The following is a 22188-nucleotide window of genomic DNA, read 5'->3' as shown; positions in this document are numbered from 1 at the left end:
CCTCAGCAGCGAGGCATGTTGGGAAATGTAGTTTTGGTTGGATATATATTGCAATTTAGAACATCGATCAACTTGAATCAGCACGCTCCTATTCATCCACTGTCTGATTGGATGAAAATATTGATGGGCGTGTTAGATTTATCCAATCTGGTTAGATGATGAAAGAAGGCGTGGTTTGCTGTCCGAACGTCAGACGTCAGGTGACGTGAGCCGGCCGTGCGTGAGGTGCGCGCGCAGATGTACAGCCAGCTGTTGAGCGGTGTGTGTGTGTGTGTGGGAGAGGGTTAGTTGTTCCCTCGGGTGAGGGCGGATGGAGACTGCGGCCTGACACACGGGCACTGCTCGTAGCGCTCACCGCCTATGTGACTGGCGCAGCCCGGCTGTGGCCTCTGCATCATGGGCCTCATCTTCGCGAAGCTGTGGAACTTCTTCTGCAACCAAGGCAAGTGCCTGCCCGCAGCACACAAAGCCGTGCCCCTCCTGCTCCCTCCGGCATCCCTGAGCATCACCCCTGCCCCCCCCCCCGGCATCATCTGTCCCTGCCGGCATCCCCCCCCCCCGGCATCATCTGTCCCTGCCGGCATCCCCCCCCCCCCCGGCATCATCTGTCCCTGCCGGCATCCCCCCCCCCCCCGGCATCATCTGTCCCTGCCGGCATCCCCCCCCCCGGCATCATCTGTCCCTGCCGGCATCATCTGTCCCTGCCGGCATCATCTGTCCCTGCCGGCATCATCTGTCCCTGCCGGCATCATCTGTCCCTGCCGGCATCCCCCCCCGGCATCATCTGTCCCTGCCGGCATCCCCCCCCGGCATCATCTGTCCCCCTGCCGGCATCATCTGTCCCCCTGCCGGCATCATCTGTCCCCCTGCCGGCATCATCTGTCCCCCTGCCGGCATCATCTGTCCCCCTGCCGGCATCATCTGTCCCCCTGCCGGCATCATCTGTCCCCCTGCCGGCATCATCTGTCCCCCTGCCGGCATCATCTGTCCCCCTGCCGGCATCATCTGTCCCCCTGCCGGCATCCCCCCCCCCCCCGGCATCATCTGTCCCCCTGCCGGCATCCCCCCCCCCCCGGCATCATCTGTCCCTGCCGACATCCCCCCCCCCCGGCATCATCTGTCCCTGCCGACATCCCCCCCCCCGGCATCATCTGTCCCTGCCGACATCCCCCCCCCCCCCCCCCGGCGGCATCATCATAATGGATGAGGTGTAAAACTGCAGCGCTTCTGCACCAAACAATTGACATGCTGTGATTTCCATAGGAAATAAAGGTACTGTACAACGCAGCAGAATCCGCCCCGTGTGCACATACCCTTAAGTTGCCGCTGTCTCACCCTCCTCCATGTCCCACAGCAAGGGATGCATATGGTTAATATTGTATGTTTCAGCTTCTACTTTAAAGGCATCTTCACATCTTATAAAGTGATAGGGCTTCCTAATGATCAAGTAGGGTCCGTCTGCTGCGAGCTGCACCGACAGTGAGGGGCCCCTGATCCGCTCCTGCTTCAGGCTGTGTGCACAGGATACGCAGCGGATTTCCCATACATGTAGCTCACACATTGGATGCTGCCTGTGTGCTTGTGCCCTTAAAAACTAACTGCCCACGTTATTCAGCAGGCCTGATGACTGCGTACTTGCCTTATAAATCCATATCACTATGGCTTATCAGCCTTAAAGGGGTCCTGTGCGGATGGAAACGGCATTATTCCTGTTATCCTGCTAGTTATGAAGCTGTGAGCATTAGGATAAAAAAAAATTATCTCCCCGGTGTAACCCTTTAAGATCATCCGGCTCGAGAAAGACTCCTAAAACGCTCATTTTAATTTCAAGAGTGCACAGCCATTTGCAGATGGAACTTCAAAGTAACTACACCAGTCTCATCAGGTCTACAAGCCATATAATAATGCACGCAGGTTGCATTAAATATGATGACAGGTCCCGTTTAAGAATCTGTTCCAAAAGACGTAGCTGCAGACTGAGTAATTCCACCACCCGCTGTTAAAAGGCAGATTACAATCTCTGCTTCTTCTTCGTGTATGGCGGCGGTTGGGACGGGTCACTCGGCTGCTACCTGGAATGAGGGCTGACCTACAGATATGTCATGTCAGACGTCAGGCAGCACACCTACTGTATGTGTCACCTGTATGTCCGTACAGCGGAGGCCTCTCGTGTTACTGTCTCTATATATCTCAGTAATACGTTTATTTTACACCAGTCTCTACTCCCTTTGTTCTGCACTTACGGTCCCACTGTAGTGTGTGTATCTATAGAACACTGTGCACATTACAACTAAAGGCTTTGTTACCTGTTTCACATGTAAACTTTTTTTTTTTTTTTACTAAGTTTGTTTACAATCTTAATTCCTGCATTTATTTTCTGCCCTCTGTCCATGTGCTATGATGTTTGCAGCCTATGTGGGTTTTTTGTTTTTGTGGGAACGTCCCTCCCAGTAATATAGGCTGGATCCATACCACAGTCATCCTCCTACAGCCAGGCAGAGACACACAGGGGTCACCTTGTACACCCAATACTGTTATATGTTCCCCTTGGTGTGGGAGGTGACCCGTGTCTTCACCTCAGTGATCGGTGTTATTGGAATCAGTGTTTTCTAAGGAATGAATGCTTTAGATGCCTTGATTTTAATTCTTTACATCATCCTTTGTCTGGAGGTCCATAGGGGGATGTCTCTAGCTTAGGAATACCGTGGAGTACTGTGTAAAGGGTTATGTCTGTCACTGCCCCTCTGCTGGGCGCAATGAGAAGGCCACTCTTGCTGGTAGATGTGCCACTCTAGATTTACACGTAATGCTATTCGTGCTGCAGTGACCGAGCGCTCTGCTTTATCCAGCATAGAGAATATAGTGACGATTGAGCATGCGTGCTACTACTCAAATTAGTTGGTTGGAGAAAAAGTGGACAAGAAGTCATCAGCTCTCTCATAGCTGGCAACTTCTTGTTACCAGACTACCTCCTTTTAATAGCATGTCTTCTGAATATGGAGTGAGAAAGTATCTACAATCTGAGAGGGCAGAGAAAATGGACTGTAGAAAAGGAAGGAGCACATGAAAAGTAAGTGAAGGATAGAATCTGTGCTGATACATAAAAGCAAGTGAAAGTATCAGCACGCTGATTATACACAGACCTCACTCCAGCCTGTATTACTGGAAGAGACACTCCCACAAGAGAAAAATCTGAAACTTGGATAAGACTGTAAACTGCATACTGGGGTGTGAAAACAAATGATTGCAGACTGAAAGTTAGTGGTTACGTTTATTTAATGGCAACATATGTAAAGACCAGGGCTGTGGAGTCGGTAAGCCAAACCTCCGACTCCTGAATTTCCATGACACAGACTCCACCAAAATGGGCTCAGACTCCACAGCCCTGGTAAAGACCTTTTTTTCCGCATGTCAAAGGTGCGTGTGGTCTTTGAAGTGCTGCTCTTTCTTCACTGCCGGCATGTATAGTGTGCAGCGCACGAAGCATAGAGATGGGTGGGTAATATTTCTCCTCCACATGGACGTCTGTGAGTTGTATCCCTCGAGCTGTTTACACGGGTGAGGCCAGATCCTCCGCGCCTGTGATGTGGCGGCTCATGTTAGACGCAGCCTTTCTGTTTTTGAAATTTCACCTTATCGTGAGAGCCAGAGAGTGACAGATTGTATCGCCTCCTCTGCAGCAAAGGTGCCCAATGATTCAGTCGTCTGCTGTTTGACTCATATTTCATTGTTACAGGGGATCACTACTCTCGGCAGACCCGATCAGGTTCCCTGTGCTTGGAAATTTGTCAGCAGTCCCTAATAAAGTCAATGGACCGTCAGTGTCACCATGCAGACACAGCGTGCAAATGTACTGACTCCAACTCCGTCTTCAAAATAAAGATGAAAATATTGTTTTCCAGGACGTCCACCTGACAGCACCATGGAGGACGTCCTCCTCCTCCTTACAGGGACAGGAAGCACACGAGAGGTTAAAGGTCACGTCCCACCTCCTCTCCCTCAGTGTTTTTCCTGTCCCTGCACGGAGGGACACACGAGCGCAGCCGGCGCTGGGAGGCAGGAATGAGGCCTCCGCAGTCCGCCATAGCAGGCGAAGAGGCCGGAGTGGCAGTCCGCCGCATATGGATGGGGGTTGGCTCCCCACGGCGGCTGGCCGGAGGAGGCCGCCATAGTCACGCGCAGAGCAGGAAGTGGAGGAGGCGGCCTAGCGCGAGAGGCCGCGCGTCACATCCGGTGACGTCAGACACCAGCCTTTGAATCCCAGCGCGCGCTTCTGAAGCCACATAGCGCTCGCTGCTGAGGCCAGACAGCGCTCGCTGCTGAGGCCAGACAGCGCTCGCTGCTGAGGCCAGACAGCGCTCGCTGCTGAGGCCAGACAGCGCTCGCTGCTGAGGCCAGACAGCGCTCGCTGCTGAGGCCAGACAGCGCTCGCTGCTGAGGCCAGACAGCGCTCGCTACAGAAGCCAGACAGCGCTCGCTACGGAAGCCACAGCGCTCGCCACTGAAGCCACACAGCGCTCGCCTCCGGGGTCCACAGCGCGCGCTCCTAAGGCACAGAGCGCGCTTCTGGAGATCCAGGGAGCACGTTTCGGAGGTCCATAGCGCCCTGCGGACCGCGCCAGGATGGAAGGGGTCGCTCCAGCAGGCGGAGGGGTAAGTGCGCATAGCGCAGACCACCCTCTCCCACCCATTACCCCAACCCAGATCTGAGTAGGTGCCCCTTCTGTATTATTAGGAGAAGGGAGCCCCGACAGAATCCCCCTCGGGGGCGAAGGACCCGGCAAAGGCCACCTCCAAATCGGTCAGATGCCCAGTATGCAGGGTAAAGCTGCCAGACACATATAACAAGACCCTATGCGGACCCTGTACCTCAAGGGTCGTAGGCGAGGAACAGCCATCCCTCCTAGCCGAAATGAGATCGCTGATAAGGGAGGAAGTTCGGGCCTCTACATCCAGCCTCGCACGGCGTCAGTCCCCCAGCCCAGGGCCGAGTCGCAAACGTCCAAGGTGGGAAGCGGACCCAGAGTCGGAAGAAAGCCCTAGTGAGGAGTCCGAATTCCGGGATTCGGATCAGGAAGAAGAAGGCGAGATCCGGGGGGATAGACAAGATCAGAGCAGAAAATACCTATTCAGACTGGAGGACACGGACGAGTTGGTCCAAGCAGTCAGAAATACTATGCAGATAGAGGAGGTCCCTAAACCACAGTCCAGGCAGGACTTAATGTTCGGAGGACTGGTGGCCCGGAGACAGGTAGTGTTCCCTGTAAGTGAACACATCAAAACGATGGTCCAGGAGGAGTGGAAGGAGGCAGAGCGTCGACTGACACTCTCCCGAGACTTTAGAAGCAGACTGCCTTTTGATCCTGAGGAAACCCGGGCATGGGAAGAAATTCCTAAAATAGATGTCCCAGTCGCTAAAGTTACCAAAAAGATGGCTATCCCATTCGAGGACTCATCAGGTCTTCGAGACCCGTTGGATAGAAAGTTAGACGTCTTATTAAAAAGAGCATGGGAGACGTCTGCGGCTCTTATTAGGGCCAACATAGCAGCCACCTCGGTGGCCAGGTCTATGTTTTTGTGGATGGGGCAGTTGGAAGAACACCTAACCAACAAGACCCCTAGATCAGACATCCTAGCATCCCTTCCGCTCATGAAATCGGCTACGGCGTTCCTATCGGATACGTCGGCCGAATCGGTAAGATTTGCAGCCAGAAACAGCTCCCTCTCCAACGCGGCCCGAAGAGCAGTCTGGCTCAAATCCTGGTCGGGGGACAACGCTTCAAAAACTAAGCTATGCGCCATCCCCTTCTCGGGCCTGAGGGTATTCGGGCCAGCCCTAGATAACATTCTAGAGCTGGTGTCCGATAAAAAGAAGGGATTCCCGGAGGAAAAACCCAGACAACCCCAGTCCTTTCGGAGAGGCTCCTTTTCTAGGAGGCAGACCGAGTTCAGGGGTCGGGCAAGGTCCAGTAGAGGCTCCTATAAGGGCTCCTTCAGCCAGACCGGGAGGGACAGAGGTCCTCCATTCACATCAACCTCTAGATCGAGGAGGCAATGACTCCATAGGTATTGGGGGGAGACTTCGCCACTTCGCAGCAAACTGGTCCCGAGTCACCCACAATCAGTGGGTCCTCAGAACCATCGCGGAGGGCTACAATATAGAGCTTTATTCACCTCCCCCCGAAAGATATATTACCCCCACTGTCGTCCTGGAGGACTCCGCAATGTGGACGGATCTACAGGGCATGGTAAAATCAAAGGTCATAGTACCAGTTCCCCCATCAGAAAGAGGGAAAGGGTACTATTCGTCCCTGTTCTCGATCACAAAACCATCTGGCGAGGCCCGTACCATCATAAACCTGAAACCACTAAATGCCTGGGTCAAGTACAAGAGATTCCGGATGGAATTGGTCCGATCCGCAACCCTCCTGATAGATCGGGACGCCGTCATGTGCACCCTAGACCTAAAGAAGGCCTACTACCAGGTCCCTATCCATCCCTCATCCCAGAGACTGCTAAGGTTTGCGGTCAGTTTACCAACCCGGACCTGCCACTTCCAGTTCCAGTGTCTTCCATTCGGGTTGGCCTCAGCTCCCAGAATCTTTACAAAGCTGGTGGGAGAAGTAGTGGCCTACCTGAGAGATCAGGGTATCATGATCATACCCTATTTAGACGACTTCCTACTGGTGGCAAGATCCAGGGAAGCGCTCGTTCGCGACAGAAACCGAGCAACTACGGTAATGGAGTTCCTTGGATGGGTGATCAATTGGGAGAAGTCGAACATCAGGCCAGAAACCAGGAAAATATTTCTCGGGGTCCTCCTAGACTCAACCGACAGAATATCCTGGCTACCCGAACAGAAGCAGAGGACTATTCAGACCAAAACCAGAGACCTGTTGAGACGTCAGTGCTCCATAAGAGAGGCAATGGAGGTCCTGGGCCTCATGACGGCCTGCATCCAGTGCGTCCGATGGGCCCAATTCCACTCAAGATCACTGCAGAAAGAGATCCTTGCGAGGTGGGACAGAAGTCAGGCGTCGCTAGACAGACCCCTAAGGCTGCCAGAACGAGTAAGAGAGTCCCTTCGGTGGTGGACACGGTCCAGAAACCTTCAGGTGGGCGTATTTTGGACAGCCTCTCCATACGTGGTAGTCACCACGGACGCCAGTGTGTGGGGTTGGGGAGCCCACATAGAAGGGAAAATCTTCCAGGGGAGATGGCCAGTAGACATCAAGACCAGATCCTCCAATTTCAGAGAACTCTACGCTGTCTGGGAAGCGCTACGGCGGAACCAGTCGATACTAGAGAATCGTCATGTCCGTATACTATCCGACAATATGACGACAGTGGCATTCCTGAAGCACCAGGGAGGGCCCAGACATCAACCACTACAGGACCTAGCAGGAAAAATATTCGCTTGGGCAGAAAGAACAGTCCGATCAGTGACCGCAGTACACCTAGAGGGTTCCCAGAATGAAGTAGCAGACTACTTGAGCAGACAACGGATTCGCCCGACAGAATGGGAACTGAACGAAGAGATCTTCAACCATCTTTGTCAGCGTTGGGGGACCCCCAGTATAGATCTCTTTGCAAGCCGAAAGAATTCGAAGGTCCCCAGATTCTATTCCCTGAATCCGACGGACCACCCAGAAGGCGTGGATGCCCTGAGTCAGACCTGGGGAGAATCCCTCTCCTACGCATTCCCGCCACTGGCCCTTATACCGGCAGTGCTCAGGAAAATACGCGAGGACCACGCACGAGTGATGTTGATCGCTCCATACTGGCCGAAGAGAAGCTAGTTTCCCCTTCTAGGAGCCATGGCAGTCGGAAATCCGGTCGAGCTACCCCTGTGGAAGGACATCATCCACCAGGGCCCGATCTACCATCCAAACCCAGCAAGACTTCATCTATCGGCCTGGATCCTGAGAGGGACATCCTGAAGACAAAGGGATTGTCGGACCAGGTCATATCCACCCTACTGGCCAGTAGGAAACCGGTGACATCCGCAATCTATAGGAAGATATGGAAAAGATTCTGTCTGGAGGGTGGCAGGTCCGATCTCGTGGCAGGCACCCCTGACCTCCCTAGCATACTAAGTTTTTTGCAGGCAGGTTTTAATAAAGGCCTTAAGCCTAGCACGCTAAAAGTCCAGGTTTCAGCCTTAAGCGCCTTCTTCGATTACCAGCTAGCTGCTCATCCCTGGGTAATAAGATTTATAAAGGCCACGCAGCGCCTGCGTCCCACGATTAGGCAGCTCACCCCGCCGTGGGATCTGGGTCTGGTACTCAGGTCCCTCTGTACAGACCACTATGCTCTAGGGGAGAAAATAACCATCTCTGTCCTCACCCGTAGAACGGCCTTCCTAGTAGCCATTACCACGGCCAAAAGGATAGGGGAGATCCAGGCCCTGTCCACTAAGGACCCATATCTACAGATAAGAGGGGATAGTATAATCCTAAGGTTAGACCCGGCATTTACCCCGAAGGTAGTCTCCTCAAAGAATCTAAACCAGGAGGTAGTGTTACCATCGTTCTGCGACAATCCCCGTAATAAAAAAGAACAGCGTCTTCACTCGCTGGATGTGAGGCGCGCGGTGCTAGACTATCTAGAAGCCACCAATAGCTGGCGCATTGACCCAAACTTGTTCATCCTTTTTGGGGGTAAAAATAAAGGGAAGAAGGCCTCTAAGGCGTCTATCGCGCGCTGGATTACCTCAGTAATCTCTGACGCCTACCAAGCCGAAGGCGTTAGCCCGCCAGGGTCCATAAAAGCCCACTCTACGAGGGCGGTATCAGCCTCATGGGCCGAACGGGCGGGGGCCTCGGTTGACCAAATCTGTAGAGCAGCAACCTGGGCCAATCTGAATACATTCTGCAAGCACTACAAGCTTGACGTGTTGGCTGGTCAGCAGACCGCATTCGGAAGAAAAGTTCTCCAGGCGGTAATCCCACCCTGAGGAGGTGCTTTGGTACTCTCCATGGTGCTGTCAGGTGGACGTCCTGGAAAATAGGTATTAGACCTACCGGTAATGATGTTTCCAGGTGTCCATCCTGACAGCACGGGTACTTCCCTCCCTGTTATGTTATGCTATGTTGTATTTTGATATGTCATATGCTGTAATATGATTGTTTCATTAAACTGTTACTAGCATCATCCACCTTGCGGTACTTGTTAAATCACTGAGGGAGAGGAGGTGGGACGTGACCTTTAACCTCTCGTGTGCTTCCTGTCCCTGTAAGGAGGAGGAGGACGTCCTCCATGGTGCTGTCAGGATGGACTCCTGGAAACATCATTACCGGTAGGTCTAATACCTATTTTCATATCCTATAACTGACCATTTATCTGTACTAACTACTTGTCGTAATCGTGGACTCAGAAATTACAATATAGGTCTTCATTATTTTTATTTTTTTTTTTGTCTTTCCTTTTTTGTTGATGGTTTCTAGTCTGCAGTAAATATATATATTGCAAATGTGTCCATAAACCTAATGGTGAAGGCTCTTGATATTACAGAATAAGCTGTCCTCTGTGTATGAGGAATAACAGTATTTTGGACCATTATATGACTTGTATTCTTTTCTCCTCTGCAATCTCTTAATTTTCAGTTGTCTCTGAGCTATTGGGTGGATACTAGTACACACAGAAATGAGGGATTTTTGCTCCCCCCCCCCCCCCCCCCTCTCGATGTAGTACATGTTCACAATCGGCAGCACTGTAGAGGGAAATGTTAATCCGTGCCGAGCAGTGTAGCTGTTAATAGGAAGCGATCTGCAAGCGGCCACCAATTTCCTGATTCATGGTGGACACCTGTTGTGATATTGATGATTTAAGCATTTGTACCTTTTAAAGGTACAAATAGGAAGAGGAACAATTGGCAAGTTGTCTCTTATCTTTTTGGTAGGAGACTATTTTTTTTCTATTTGCCATTGTTAATGACCTGTTAATGCACAGTTGTCGGTGCAGAATTTTGTATGTAGTTCTGGATCTAAAGTGTGAATCTGATGTCGTTTTTTTAACAATTATGCGCTGTGTAGCCGTTGTCGGTAATATCACGTGGCGGATATCTACTCAGTAAAAGGGATCAAGTTACGTTTACGCCATTTTTTTTTTTTTTTCTTCCTTTATCCTCTCTCCTAACCTGTTATATTTTCTTATTGCAGAACACAAAGTGATCATTGTGGGACTCGATAATGCAGGAAAAACCACTATTCTGTACCAGTTGTAAGTATTAGTCCTTACACCTTACATAGTGACTGCTGCAAAATGAATATCTGCACGCCGCTTTATGTAACACTATTTAAGCAGCTCTGGGAAGAGCCGGAGCGTTATGGTATGTTTTCTATGAAACGGCGGAGCGTCCCGTAAGAATTTGCCTATTAGCGAAGACTATTTTGTTTCTTGCAGCAAAACCTACTGTATGAATCTGCCGCCTTTGCCCCCATGGGGCTCACAATTTGATTTTCCTATTTTTTTGACACACGCTAGGGTATATTTTGTAGGAAGTGAATAAACCCAGCAGTTTGGCTTCTCCAGTTTCCTCCCACACTCCTAAGACCAAAGGGTATCCTACAAATGTCTTGCTTGATGTGGTCCCTGCTTAGCACTGTGGAGAAATGAGAAATCAGTTCCCAGCAGTCTCATCACAGAAAGGATTAGAGTGATCGATAATTTGGGATCCACTATTCACAAAGTATGGTGCACACAGCTCACCACCTCCCCCTCTCTGCACAAGGCGCAGAACAAGCCCACAAGCCCCCCTCCCCCATAGAGGTCATGTTTCATCTCCGGGTCCATGTCGGCTGCAAATACGTGAATGCAGGTAACTTAACGACAGACGCTTCGCGCTCCCAAATTAATGCACAGAAAATAGAATAAAAAAAACAAACAATAGCAACAATCAGAAAATAAACATTACAAGTAATAAATTGTTCCAATAACTGGTTTATTAGAAAAGACAAAATGAAAAATACCCTGCTATAATTAAATAAGTAAAAAGCAAAAGTGCATTTAAATCATCCAGAGTTCTCAGTAATACTGTATCTGATCAAACATAGCATAAAAGCCGTCCCACCATCGGCAAGGTGACTCTGTGGTCGGGGCGGTCCTACACTGTCTAGTATTAGTAACCTTATGTGTCAAAGTTGACGTCTGTGTGAATAAGGGCAGACAAGGACCGGGTCCCAACCACTGGACACCAGTCAGGGGAAGCCGCTTTTTGGCCATGTGAACATGCATTTATATGCTGCATGTGTACCAACTCAAACCAAGCTCAATTTTTGTGTTTTTTCCTGGTTTATTAGAGTTAAAAAAAAAAAAAAGAGCTGGAATCGCATCCTCTGATACCCGTTAAGATCATTAGAATAGGACAAGTGTGCGATACCTGCCGATCTCACACATGACCCAGCAGGTATCAGTAGGCAGGACGTCAAAGGGTCCCTCTCGCCCCTTATGCCGAAGTAAGCTGAGCCGGGATTCCTCTTTAAACTCTCACCTGATCACTATATATATAGATCGATATATATATATATATATATATATATATATATATATATATATATATATAATATATGTCCTCATTCAGACAGCTGCTATTCTCTTGCATTTTATCATTATTGTGGCCACACCACCTGGTTTGCTTTCTAGTCTAGTTGACCGGTTCAAACTAACCGCAGCGTGAATCCATGTGATACTTTTGGTACAGGTCATAAAACCCGCGGTTGGCCAGAACTTGGAGCTGAATGAGGCGCATTAAGGGTAGAACCTGTAGCGTTAATGCATCTTTAGCTTTCACTTTTTTTTTTTTTTTTTTTTTTCTTCAGTTTAATGAATGAAGTGGTTCATACGTCCCCAACCATCGGAAGCAACGTGGAGGAGATCGTGGTGAAGAATACCCACTTTTTGATGTGGGACATCGGAGGTCAGGAATCGCTGCGCTCCTCGTGGAACACCTACTATTCCAACACAGAGGTAACCGGCGGCCACACGTTCATGACCGCTGTTGTGTTTTTTTTTTGTTTTTTTTTCTCAGATTTTCCATGACCTCAGATTATATGTTTACACCCACATAGGAGTCACCTCTTACAATTTACTTTAATGGAAAATTCATCTTTGGCAGGGTGGTGTGCAAGTGGGGGGGGGGGGGGAATGTACAAAGGGCACGTAAAGGGGCACAAAGATGTTCTCACGGGCTGTACTGAGAGCATGCCCACTGCAAAATAAAGGCTGCCGTTCAGTCACCCAGTCAAGAGAAGTTGGGTTACTACTGACGTCTGCAGCTGTGACTCCTGAATGGCAATTGTATAATCGCACAACTAGAGAGAATTGCTATTCAGGAAACTAGGAAAGCTTGGTGACCAGGTCTGGTGGAGCCGCAAGATTGTCATTGTACAGAGCATGGCAAAACGACGCATGCGGAGGCATCCGCAGACATCGGCATGGCCTGCGTACCCAATGCTCAAGATAGGGTACGCAGGCTGCATGCCGACGTAGGCGGAGCTGACCGGAGGAGGTGCGACAGTGGGCGGAGCTTCACTGAGGAACTCCGCAGCTCTGCCATACGCTAGTGTGAAACTAGCCTAAGCTGACCTGAGTATAAGCTGAGGCACCTCATTTTGCCACGAAAAAGTGGGAAAACTTATTGACTCGAGTATAAGCTGGGTATGCATGGCTCCTCATCCCCGTCCGGGTATGCATGACCCCCATGAGAAAAGCATAAAAAAAAATCCTACTTACCTTCCCTGTGCGCCCTCGCAGCATCTTGTTCTGGTGCCAGCAGCTGCTGAGCGATCACATGTTCCCGCTCATTAAGGGAATGAATATTCACCTCTCTCCACGCCTATGGGAGTGGAGAGAGGTGAATATTCATTACCTTAATGAGCGGGCACCCATGATACAGGCACTGGGCTAACTATGCACACTATAAGAGAAATGAATATTCATTACCAGTGCAGTGAATATTCATTTATTTTTGGCAGCGGCACAGCCACTGGCTCCTGCCTCCTGTGACCCGCTGCTCCCCCCCTCCCTTGCCATCTTCTGTCACAATGACTTGTGTATAAGCCGAGGGGGGGGGGGGGCGTTTTCAGATCCGTTTGGAATGGGAATATCGTGATCCAGTTGTCATATATAGTAAAAGTGATCAAATAATTGCAGGTTCAAGTCCCCTAGGGGGAAAAACTATTAAAAATTGTTATTTTATTTTTTTTTTTTTTAACCAAAATATTTTAAAGTGAATATGTATAGAATTTCCTTTTTTAGTGGTGTGTATTAAAAAAAAAAAAAAAAAAAATGCAGTTGCGTTTTGTAAATGTACATATTTTATATTAGCTGTACTCCCCGGCTTCGCCTGGGTTAATAACTGCTGTTAGCAAAATGGATAGAAATGTAATTATTAAAAGGCAAAAACTAAGCTAATAGAAGCATTTCACAACATATATTTCAACACCAGAGATATTCCACACAGATTTCACTAATTTGGCCAAGTAATGTGAAGTAATCTTCTACTACTTATTCGAGAGCCTTTTGATAAACGACATTCTTAGTTTTTCCTTCAGGTATAAAGATGAACAGATTTTTGGCTGTTCCAACTCTTGAACAGGCCACATAAAGCTGACCATGAGAAAAGCATGGAGATTGTAAATCGATTCCAACTACTTTCAAGGACTGTTATACTGAGAATGTCCTTTGTTGCCTATATTAACCAATCAGAGCTCAGATTAATTAACTGTAGCAAAATAGAAGCTGAGCTGTGATTGGTTGTTACTGGCAGCCTGATAATCCCCAGCCAACAGGAAGCCCTCCCCCCTGGCAGTATGTATTAGCTCACACATACACATAATAGACCGGTCATGTGACTGACAGCCGCCGTATTTCCTATATGGTACATTTGTTGCTCTTGTAGTTTGTCTGCTTATTAATCAGATTTTTATTTTTGAAGGATAATACCAGACTTGTGTGTGTTTTAGGGAGAGTAGCATGTGTCAAGAAGTTTGTGTCAAGTTGCATGTGACAGGTTAGTGTAGCAAGTTGTGTGCAGCAATTTTTGCGCATGGCGAGTTTTGTGTGGTGCGTTTTGAGTATGTGCAAGTTTTGTGTGAGGCAACTTTTGTGCATGTGGCAATTTTTCCACGTGTGGCGAGTTTTGAGTGGCGACTTCTGTGTTTTCGACTTGTGGCGAGGTTGGTGTATGTGTGGTGATGTGTGCTGAGGGTGGTATATGTGTTGGAGCACGTGGTAGTGTGTGGCGCATTTTGTGTGTGTGTTCATATCCCCGTGTGTGGTGAGTTTCCCATGTCAGGGCCCCACCTTAGCAACTGTACGGTATATACTCTTTGGCGCCATCGCTCTCATTGTTTCAGTCCCCCTTGTTCACATCTGGCAGCTGTCAATTTGCCTCCAACACTTTTCCTTTCACTTTTTCCCCAGTATGTAGATAGGGCCAAAATTGTTTGGTGAATTGGAACGCGCAGGGTTAAAATTTCGCCTCACAACATAGCCTATGATGCTCTTGGGGTCCAGACGTGTGACTGTGCCAAATTTTGTGGCTGTAGCTGCGACGGTGTAGATGCCAATCCCGGACATACACACACACACACACACACACACACACACACACACTGAGCTTTATACATTAGATATCAGAGAATTATTAATGGTGTCATTCCAAACGGCAACATGACCCACAAAAAGAAAAGAAAAAAGCAGTTGACGGAAATATAAGTTATGGCTTTTGGAAGGGGCAGAGGGTTGTTGGAATATTTGTTCTCTCGTTTTTTTTGCTGTGTCAGAATTCTTTGCCACGAGGCGCCCGAAGTTTCCGACATCTGACCAGTAAAACCTCGTCATGGATGATTGCGTTCACGTGTGCTCCGGCTAATCCTCCTGGAGGCCCATCAGCTGATTGATGTGACAGCGCGGGGGAAAGTGCTGCACCTCCATAGTCTATGAATAGAGGCGCGTTGTGTGCTCACTGTGAGTGCTGCCTTTTGTGTTGCTTTTATAATTGTTTAGCCTCCAAGCCTCTCGACTAATGTCAGTGTCAGAGCTGTGCAGTTAAAATAAACACAAATTTGGATGGTTTCCTATATGTTTCAGAATTTTGCCTTTTGAAGGCGGCAGCTCGATTGCTCCTCCATCCGTCTCGAGCTGACCTGTGGATGGGGCAGAGCTGCGCTACATCGCCAGGTCTGGATTCACTCTGGGTAGGGGGAAAATGGAAAGTGCTCTAAAAGTGGGGCTCAATGGGGGTTCCGGCTGTCCGAACCCCACGGGTCACTTCCTAGAGAGAGATCAGAACTTGCTGTTTCAGGAAGCATGACCTCCACTCATTGCTCTTTTAGCAAGAACTTGTATTACCAGTTCTCGGTTGCCGTTCACCATTCCTTAAGCTGCTGCCTGTTTTCCCTTTTCCGCACATGCTGACGGTGGCGAGTGTGGGTAGCGTCACTGGCATGTAGATAGCGTAGACATATGTCTGCTAGATGTAGACCGATTGTCCCTCCTATCTAGACAGTTGTGCACTTTTGCCCCAAACCACCAGGACCCATGTGGGTCACGGACTGTACAGGGTGTGCACCCGTTGACCAGGGTAAATTTTACAAAAGTTGATCAATTTGTTCATAAACTTCCAGGAGGAACAATATTGGCCAGCACAAAGAAGTGTAACGATGCTACATCATTGGCACGCGCTAAAATGCCCATGTCAGGGAGCGGTGTGATCCTCTTATCTAGGGACAGTTGTTATTGATTAGCTGGAAACTGATCTCACTGTTTCTCCTCAGTTCATTATCCTGGTTGTCGACAGCACGGACCGAGAGCGACTTTCCATCACAAAAGAGGAACTCTACCGAATGCTCGCTCACGAGGTGGGTCAGATGCAGGTCCTGCAATGTCGGGTTTACCGCTTTTTAGTTCTTCGCTTTTGCATGTTCAAGCTGACGTAGCTCCTCGTCTGGTGGCCACGACTTCTCCTCCAGCAGCCAGCTCAGCGTCTGACAGCCGAGTATCGGTCAGAGTATGCAGGCAGCCACTCGCAATCTGGATCATTGCTAAAGGGTCACTGGCTCCTTTCAAGTGTGCGACGAAGTGATTCAACTGTGGAAGCCCGGATCCAAAATCGTTCCTTCTCTACTCCTTACACATGCCAGGCTTTAAGAAGAAAATGCTTAATGGGTACGTTCCCACGTTTAGGACTCGCTGCGGTTGGACGCTTCAGACCCTAAACGTGGGAACGTACCCTGACCACTTGTTGTTTGTCAGAGTATGACAGATGAATCTATCAGTGCAAAGATGGCAGCAAAGTAGCGACATCCACGCTGATTTCAGCCGCATCATCTGTATCATAGGTTTGGAAAAGTTAGTTTATTCATGCCTGTGAGGCAGGAGTGTGATAATGAATTCCCTGCCCTAGTATGTTGGCCCAGGTAACAATGCCCACCCTTTTCTACCCCCATGAATCAAGACGGCAGAATATCGGTCACTACCTTTTTCGTACAAAAATGGCTTGTCTTGCAAAATTTGCAACTTTGACATCAGAAAAGTGTCTCTAACTCCAATGTTGTTGGGCTTGTTTTGTAATGTTGGTGTTTTGGGGGGCTTGAGGCATTTTTCCCAAATGCAGCGCGTCCTGGGCGCAGATTTTTTATTTTTTTGCTCCGATTTGTATTGGAGTGTGAGAACAGCGGCAATGTGACCTATTAATCCAAAATCTCATCTGATGACCGATTAAACTTCGATGTTGAAATTGACTTGCCATGTCAAGTTTCATTGTGGATTGCCCCCCCCCCCCCGTAGTAAAGCCCTGCAGCAAATCCGCCCCAAAATCGTCATGTAATCACGCGCAGGTTTTGAAAGGAAGAGGGTGTACTTTTTCCCAGAAATGGCTCCCGGGCCGTGTCTCCTGGTTTTGCAGTTTAGTTTCATGATGTAGCCGGAACAGCACATGGACAAGAGCAGCACTGATATTTCGGAGGAAAAAAATATCACTCTTGTTTCATATAAGCCATAGACTCGCTGACTCGCCTCCAGTGTGGCCTTGAGCCATCCCATAATCTGTCCTTACCTGAACAGCCATTGTAAAGGCTTTGGAGAAGGAAAAAGCAGAGGTTATAATAGCAGTAATATGATCCCGACTCTCCCGCCTTCTCGTGGTCCAGGGCCAGATTGCGTCACCCCAGAGCTCGATGAATTGTGCGATTACTGCAGGAAACGTTACACCGCGGAATATCATGACCTAATCCCCCGGAGGCCGGCACGGAAGAAATCCTAGTTGCGGGCAACTAAATGGCAGAAAAGCCAGGACAAAGAACGTCGCCCTAAATGTTTCTTATGCCAAGTCTATATTTTTTTTTGCTACTTGTGGAAAATGTGCGTGGCCGCTCGGTAAATATATATTGATGGTGTATGTTTGCTTTTAGGATTTACGGAAGGCGGCCGTTCTTATCTTCGCAAACAAACAGGATATGCAGGGATGCATGACTGCGGCCGACATCTCCAAATACCTCACCCTTAGCTCTATTAAGGATCATCCGTGGCACATCCAGTCCTGCTGTGCGCTCTCAGGAGAGGGGTACGTATGGTGCAATCTTGGCATGCCTTCAATGTTCAGTAGTGAACACTGCGTGTGTGTGCTAAGAGAGCAAGAAGAAATTAATGAGCTTGGGGCAAACAAAATACAGCTCCCTGCCCAAGAATGCGGTCCGAGAATCTGATCGGGGGCCTGATAAAAGGTCATTGAGGGCCGTAAATGGCCCTGGGGCCTGAGGTTCCCCACCCCTGGCATAGACCATGCAAAGTGTGTGTGCACTTTATGGCAGCTGAAATAAATGTGAGTTGGTTTATAAACGCCTTAGATTTGTCTCCTGCCAGGGAGACAGGCAAGAGACTGGAACCCATACTGAGCCTCATCTATCCTCTATCTAGGCCTCCAGTTTAAAGATAATAATGAGATGAATCTGCTTGCACTGTCCTGGCATAGACAGTAAAGACCATTTCATATGAATGTATGGAAAAATCCTCAGTTTTTCATCTAGAAAGATTGCTTTAATTTTATTCATACTCTTATCTGTTTTGTTTCTTTTTTTACATCCATATGTCATGCTCTTTTGGGGGGTTTGTGTCTAAAAAATCTTTCATGCTTCCTGAACCATGGGAGCATGGATCAGACTGTGGCTGTATAATTTCATCCAGGTGTTTTTTTTTTTTTTTTTTTTTTTTTCTGAAAAGGTTTCAGAAAAAATCATACGTTTTTAAAAGCCGGCCAGAGGCCGAGCCAAATAAGTGACTAATACAAGCGGCCTGCGCGGGCCGGCTTCTCCTTGCCCATTCAGTGGAAAAAATAGCAAAAAGGAGGGGTAACTCCTTCAATGAATGAATGAATCCTACAAGAAATATGGAGTGTTATTCCATTCATTAAAAAATTAATGTTTTTATTTCACATTCATGTTACAAGACAGAAATACAAAACACAAAGTGATGGATAATGTTGACTGACAAAGACAGACAACACCAACAAAATATTGTAAATCACTATATCCAATAGTTTGAGGCTCAGAAGTTCCATGTTACCTTACGTCTTGGAGATGTAAATGCATTATGGAGTATTAGGAGTGGAGCAAACTGTGTACACTTCAGTGAGTACCATCAATTTAACAACAGGTGGCTCACTTCTACAAAGAGTAGTGTCCCACAATCTCCATCCATAAATGAAACCATACAGTACATATAAGGGACATAGTCAGAGTGCCTGCATAACCGTAAAATGCTGTCAATAGTGTAGGATAGTTGCTGGTGAATGCACATGCCTTGGCCCCGACGCACGTTTCGTGCTGTGAGCTTCCTGTGGGGAGGGGGGGTCATATTACATACTTACAGGATTATTTTTTCCTGCATTTCTTCATCAAAAATCACGAAAAATGTTGCGCAAAATACCTGTGCTTACGTGCGTATTCACAGCTTTTTTTTTTTTTTTTTTACTAGTGTTTCACTAATTCCTTTGGGTGAAAAACAATGGCTATGCTGCATCTTTGAAAAAAGTTGACAGGGTACCTAATATTTATTTATTATGCTTTGCTTACATAGCGCTATGGTATTCCGCAACGTTTTACAGACATTACATGCGGGTGGGAGAAATCTCACGGATTACGCCGGTACTAGAAAACACTTGATTTTATGCAACAAATGTGCAAAAAAAAGAGGAAAAAAAAAGCAATGTGTGACCGTACCCTAAAGAATACCTGGCTGAAATGATAGACGGCAGCGGACACATGCTGCCTCGCTTATCTTATATTCTGTAATGTACGTTTTATTTACTTTCCTAACTGATTTTCCCCCTCTCTGTATTTCTTGTTCCTGTGCAGGTTATGTCAAGGTCTTGAATGGATGACTTGCCGAACTGGAGTGAGATAACTTGTTCTTGCCCAGAGACGCCGGTTACTGTTCGGACGGTTTTCTGTACGTTTTTACACTACATCTCCATAATTTATAAGAGGATCGGATCTGTCTCTGAGCTACACTTGAATCAAGCGACGCTGCATTGGGAACGGTCTGACAGCCGCACTACACACAACCTCCGACAACCTACTTTCCGAACGATTATTGTACATCCGGAGCATTAATCCACAAAGCTGCTGTTTTTGTTTTTTGTATGATAATGGGAACGGAGTATAGCGGTTTTTGTTTTTAATGGTTCTCTTACATCATTGTGATCGGCAGCTCGGCCACTTCTGCAGTCGTGTAGTCGGAGTCCTGATGAGCGTCGTTCCTCAGAAGTTGGTCACAGTTGCAGAATTCAGGAGCTTGAAGGGTCAATAATTGTATATCTGTTACAGCACAAACGTTACTACATTCTTTTTTTTTTTATATCTTTGCAACCCGGAAAACGGCAAATAATTGCACAAAATCAATGGCCGTATGATGAGGTTATCTATAACTTGTAAACCTGCTTCTAAGTTTTTGAGTTTTTGCTTGACGCTTTTTTACAAAGGATGGGAAAAAAAAAAAGTCTTTAGCGATAACTAGAAGTGGAAGACGGGTCTGCAAAAAAAAATGATCGCAAGTCATTGCCAGAACTGCTACCGGAAGAAGTTGAATACTCCGGCTGGTTTCGCATGTGCAATGTCGCTCCATCCAAGGTCTGACGCTGACGAAGGTCACTGAGCGCTGCTCTTGACTCCCTTTGTATCTTCAATGTCGTAAACTTAAGACCTATTTAGATTGGTCGGAAATCTTGGAATGAGCTGTCGTAGGAACACTCGTAAAAGGCCAGCAGTCGAGCCACACAGGCTTTAAATCCTCATTCTCGACAGCACATCTTCCGTGTGCTGTCGACCTCGCGTACTGCAAGCAGAGAAAGATCGTTGTGTGCGACGTGGTGTTCATGTATCTAATCTGCAGTCATTTCACGAATCGGCAGATGCAAATGTGTCCATTAAAGGGGACTACAAAGGCACAATCGCAACCAGTCGCCAAATTCAGCTCCTGGCTGCAGTCTTTGTGATCAGCGGATCCATCTGTTATCTGTTCAGTGGTGATGATGGATTCAGGCCGGGAGGATGTTTTTATTGCAGATCTGCAAGTTATAATAGCGGCATTCCCCATTGGAGCGTGAGCCTGAAACTATTAATTACTGGAACTTTTTTTTTGTGTGTAAACTTTCGTATTTCAGATGAATTTCACTGCCGACATCTTCATTTACTGCAAGTACATGCCCTTCAAGGGTTTGTCCCCTTTCAAAAAAAATTCGTCCCTCTTTGCATTTTGTTTGAAAAATAAAGAAAAAATTGTGTTGTACTTTCCTCCTTCCCTGGGTCTACCGGCGAGATTCTGCCGTTGCGTTGATTGGTGGAGGCATAGACATCTCTTCGGCAGCCAATGCCAGACACCGCGACTCGGCAATGGACCCAGGAAAGGCGAGTACAGCGCAGAGTTTTTTTTTTTTTAACAAAATACAGCGAGGGATGAATTTATATTTGAAAGGATCAGCCCCTTTGTTTTACTGTGGATATTATGACTTTTTAATGACTGTATACATTTTTTTATATTTTACGACTTAAAGGCGTATTCCCATCTCCAAGATCATATCCCAATATGTAGTAGTAATAAAAATATTGGCAAATACCTCCAATTGGAAATGTAGTATAGTTCTTCTAATTTGTGATGTCTCTTGCCTCATGTGCAGGGTACTGCAGTAGCTTAGGGCCATGGTTACGACCACTAACAAACTGTCACTGAGTGGTCGTAATCATGGATACCTAAGCTGCTGCACATGGGAAAAGAGACCTAGCTAATCAGAAGAACTATACTACATTTCTTATTGGAGATATTTCCTATTGTTACTATTAATAATTAATACATTATAAATTATTACATTACTACATATTGGGCTAGGATCTTGGAGATGGGAATAGCCCTTTAATACAGGTGATTTTGTGTTTCATGATGGGAAGAGAGGTCGGGTAATATCGGGGTTGGTTTGCTGCTGTCTCGTCGGCATCTTTCATTGGGACTAAAGAGGCTTTTAGCGCTTGATTTGACACTTGGATCTTGGTGCCCTTTTAAGGAGAGGACGAAGTATAAAGGGTCAGTTAGATCCAGGATATCACGTCTGCCGTGCACCAGCCATGGTACGGAAATAAGACGCAATGTTCTCCGTGATTATAATGATGTTACGTCATTCACGGGATTATTTTTAAGGCCGGTTTCACATTAGCACTTTTTAAGCGCACGCACGGCCGGGGGTAGCTCCGCCCCCGAGCCGGCTCTCTGCCCGGTGTGCCCGCCCCTTGCTTGTAGCGCCGCCTACTAGCGGACAGCGGCGCCTGCGATCGGCGCACCCTATCTTTAGCATAGGGTGCGCAGATCGTGCGCATGCCGTGCGCTAGTTGCGCTTTGACCTGCGCTGCGCACTTTTGACGGTGCGCCGTGCGCGCCAAAATCAAACTTTTCGGATTTTGGCGCGCACGGCGCACCGTCAAAAGTGCGCAGCGCAGGTCAAAGCGCAACTAGCGCACGGCCTGCGCACGATCTGCGCACCCTATGCTAAAGATAGGGTGCGCCGATCGCAGGCGCCGCTGTCCGCTAGTAGGCGGCGCTACAAGCAAGGGGCGGGCACGCCGGGCAGAGAGCCGGCTCGGGGGCGGAGCTACCCCGGCCGTGCGTGCGCTTAAAAAGCGCTAATGTGAAACCGGCCTA

At 48.0% G+C, this 22188-nt stretch overlaps 1 protein-coding gene across 4 annotated transcripts; it reads left to right on the top strand.

Annotated features, from left to right (window-relative positions):
- Nucleotides 1-86: 86 nt before the first annotated feature.
- ARL5B (ARF like GTPase 5B) lies at nucleotides 87-20936 on the top strand. Of its 4 annotated transcripts, none has more exons than XM_073581855.1 (6): nucleotides 87-200; nucleotides 10161-10221; nucleotides 11820-11967; nucleotides 15780-15863; nucleotides 17415-17566; nucleotides 19356-20936. In XM_073581855.1, exons 3-6 carry the CDS (start codon nucleotides 11824-11826, stop codon nucleotides 19402-19404), a joined length of 429 nt encoding a protein of 142 aa, XP_073437956.1. In that variant the 5' UTR covers nucleotides 87-200; nucleotides 10161-10221; nucleotides 11820-11823; the 3' UTR covers nucleotides 19405-20936. The 4 variants fall into 4 exon arrangements, with proteins under 4 accessions (XP_073437956.1, XP_073437955.1, XP_073437954.1 ...); XM_073581854.1 differs by having other exon boundaries at nucleotides 99-225; XM_073581853.1 differs by having other exon boundaries at nucleotides 191-259.
- Nucleotides 20937-22188: the final 1252 nt, after the last annotated feature.

Source organism: Dendrobates tinctorius, unplaced genomic scaffold, assembly GCF_039654945.1.
Source record: "Dendrobates tinctorius isolate UK_male_01 unplaced genomic scaffold, ASM3965494v1 ptg000070l, whole genome shotgun sequence".
In the NCBI taxonomy this organism is placed as follows: domain Eukaryota; kingdom Metazoa; phylum Chordata; class Amphibia; order Anura; family Dendrobatidae; genus Dendrobates; species Dendrobates tinctorius.
Note: the sequence above shows the minus strand (reverse complement) of the source record. Positions and strands in the feature narration are given on the sequence as shown.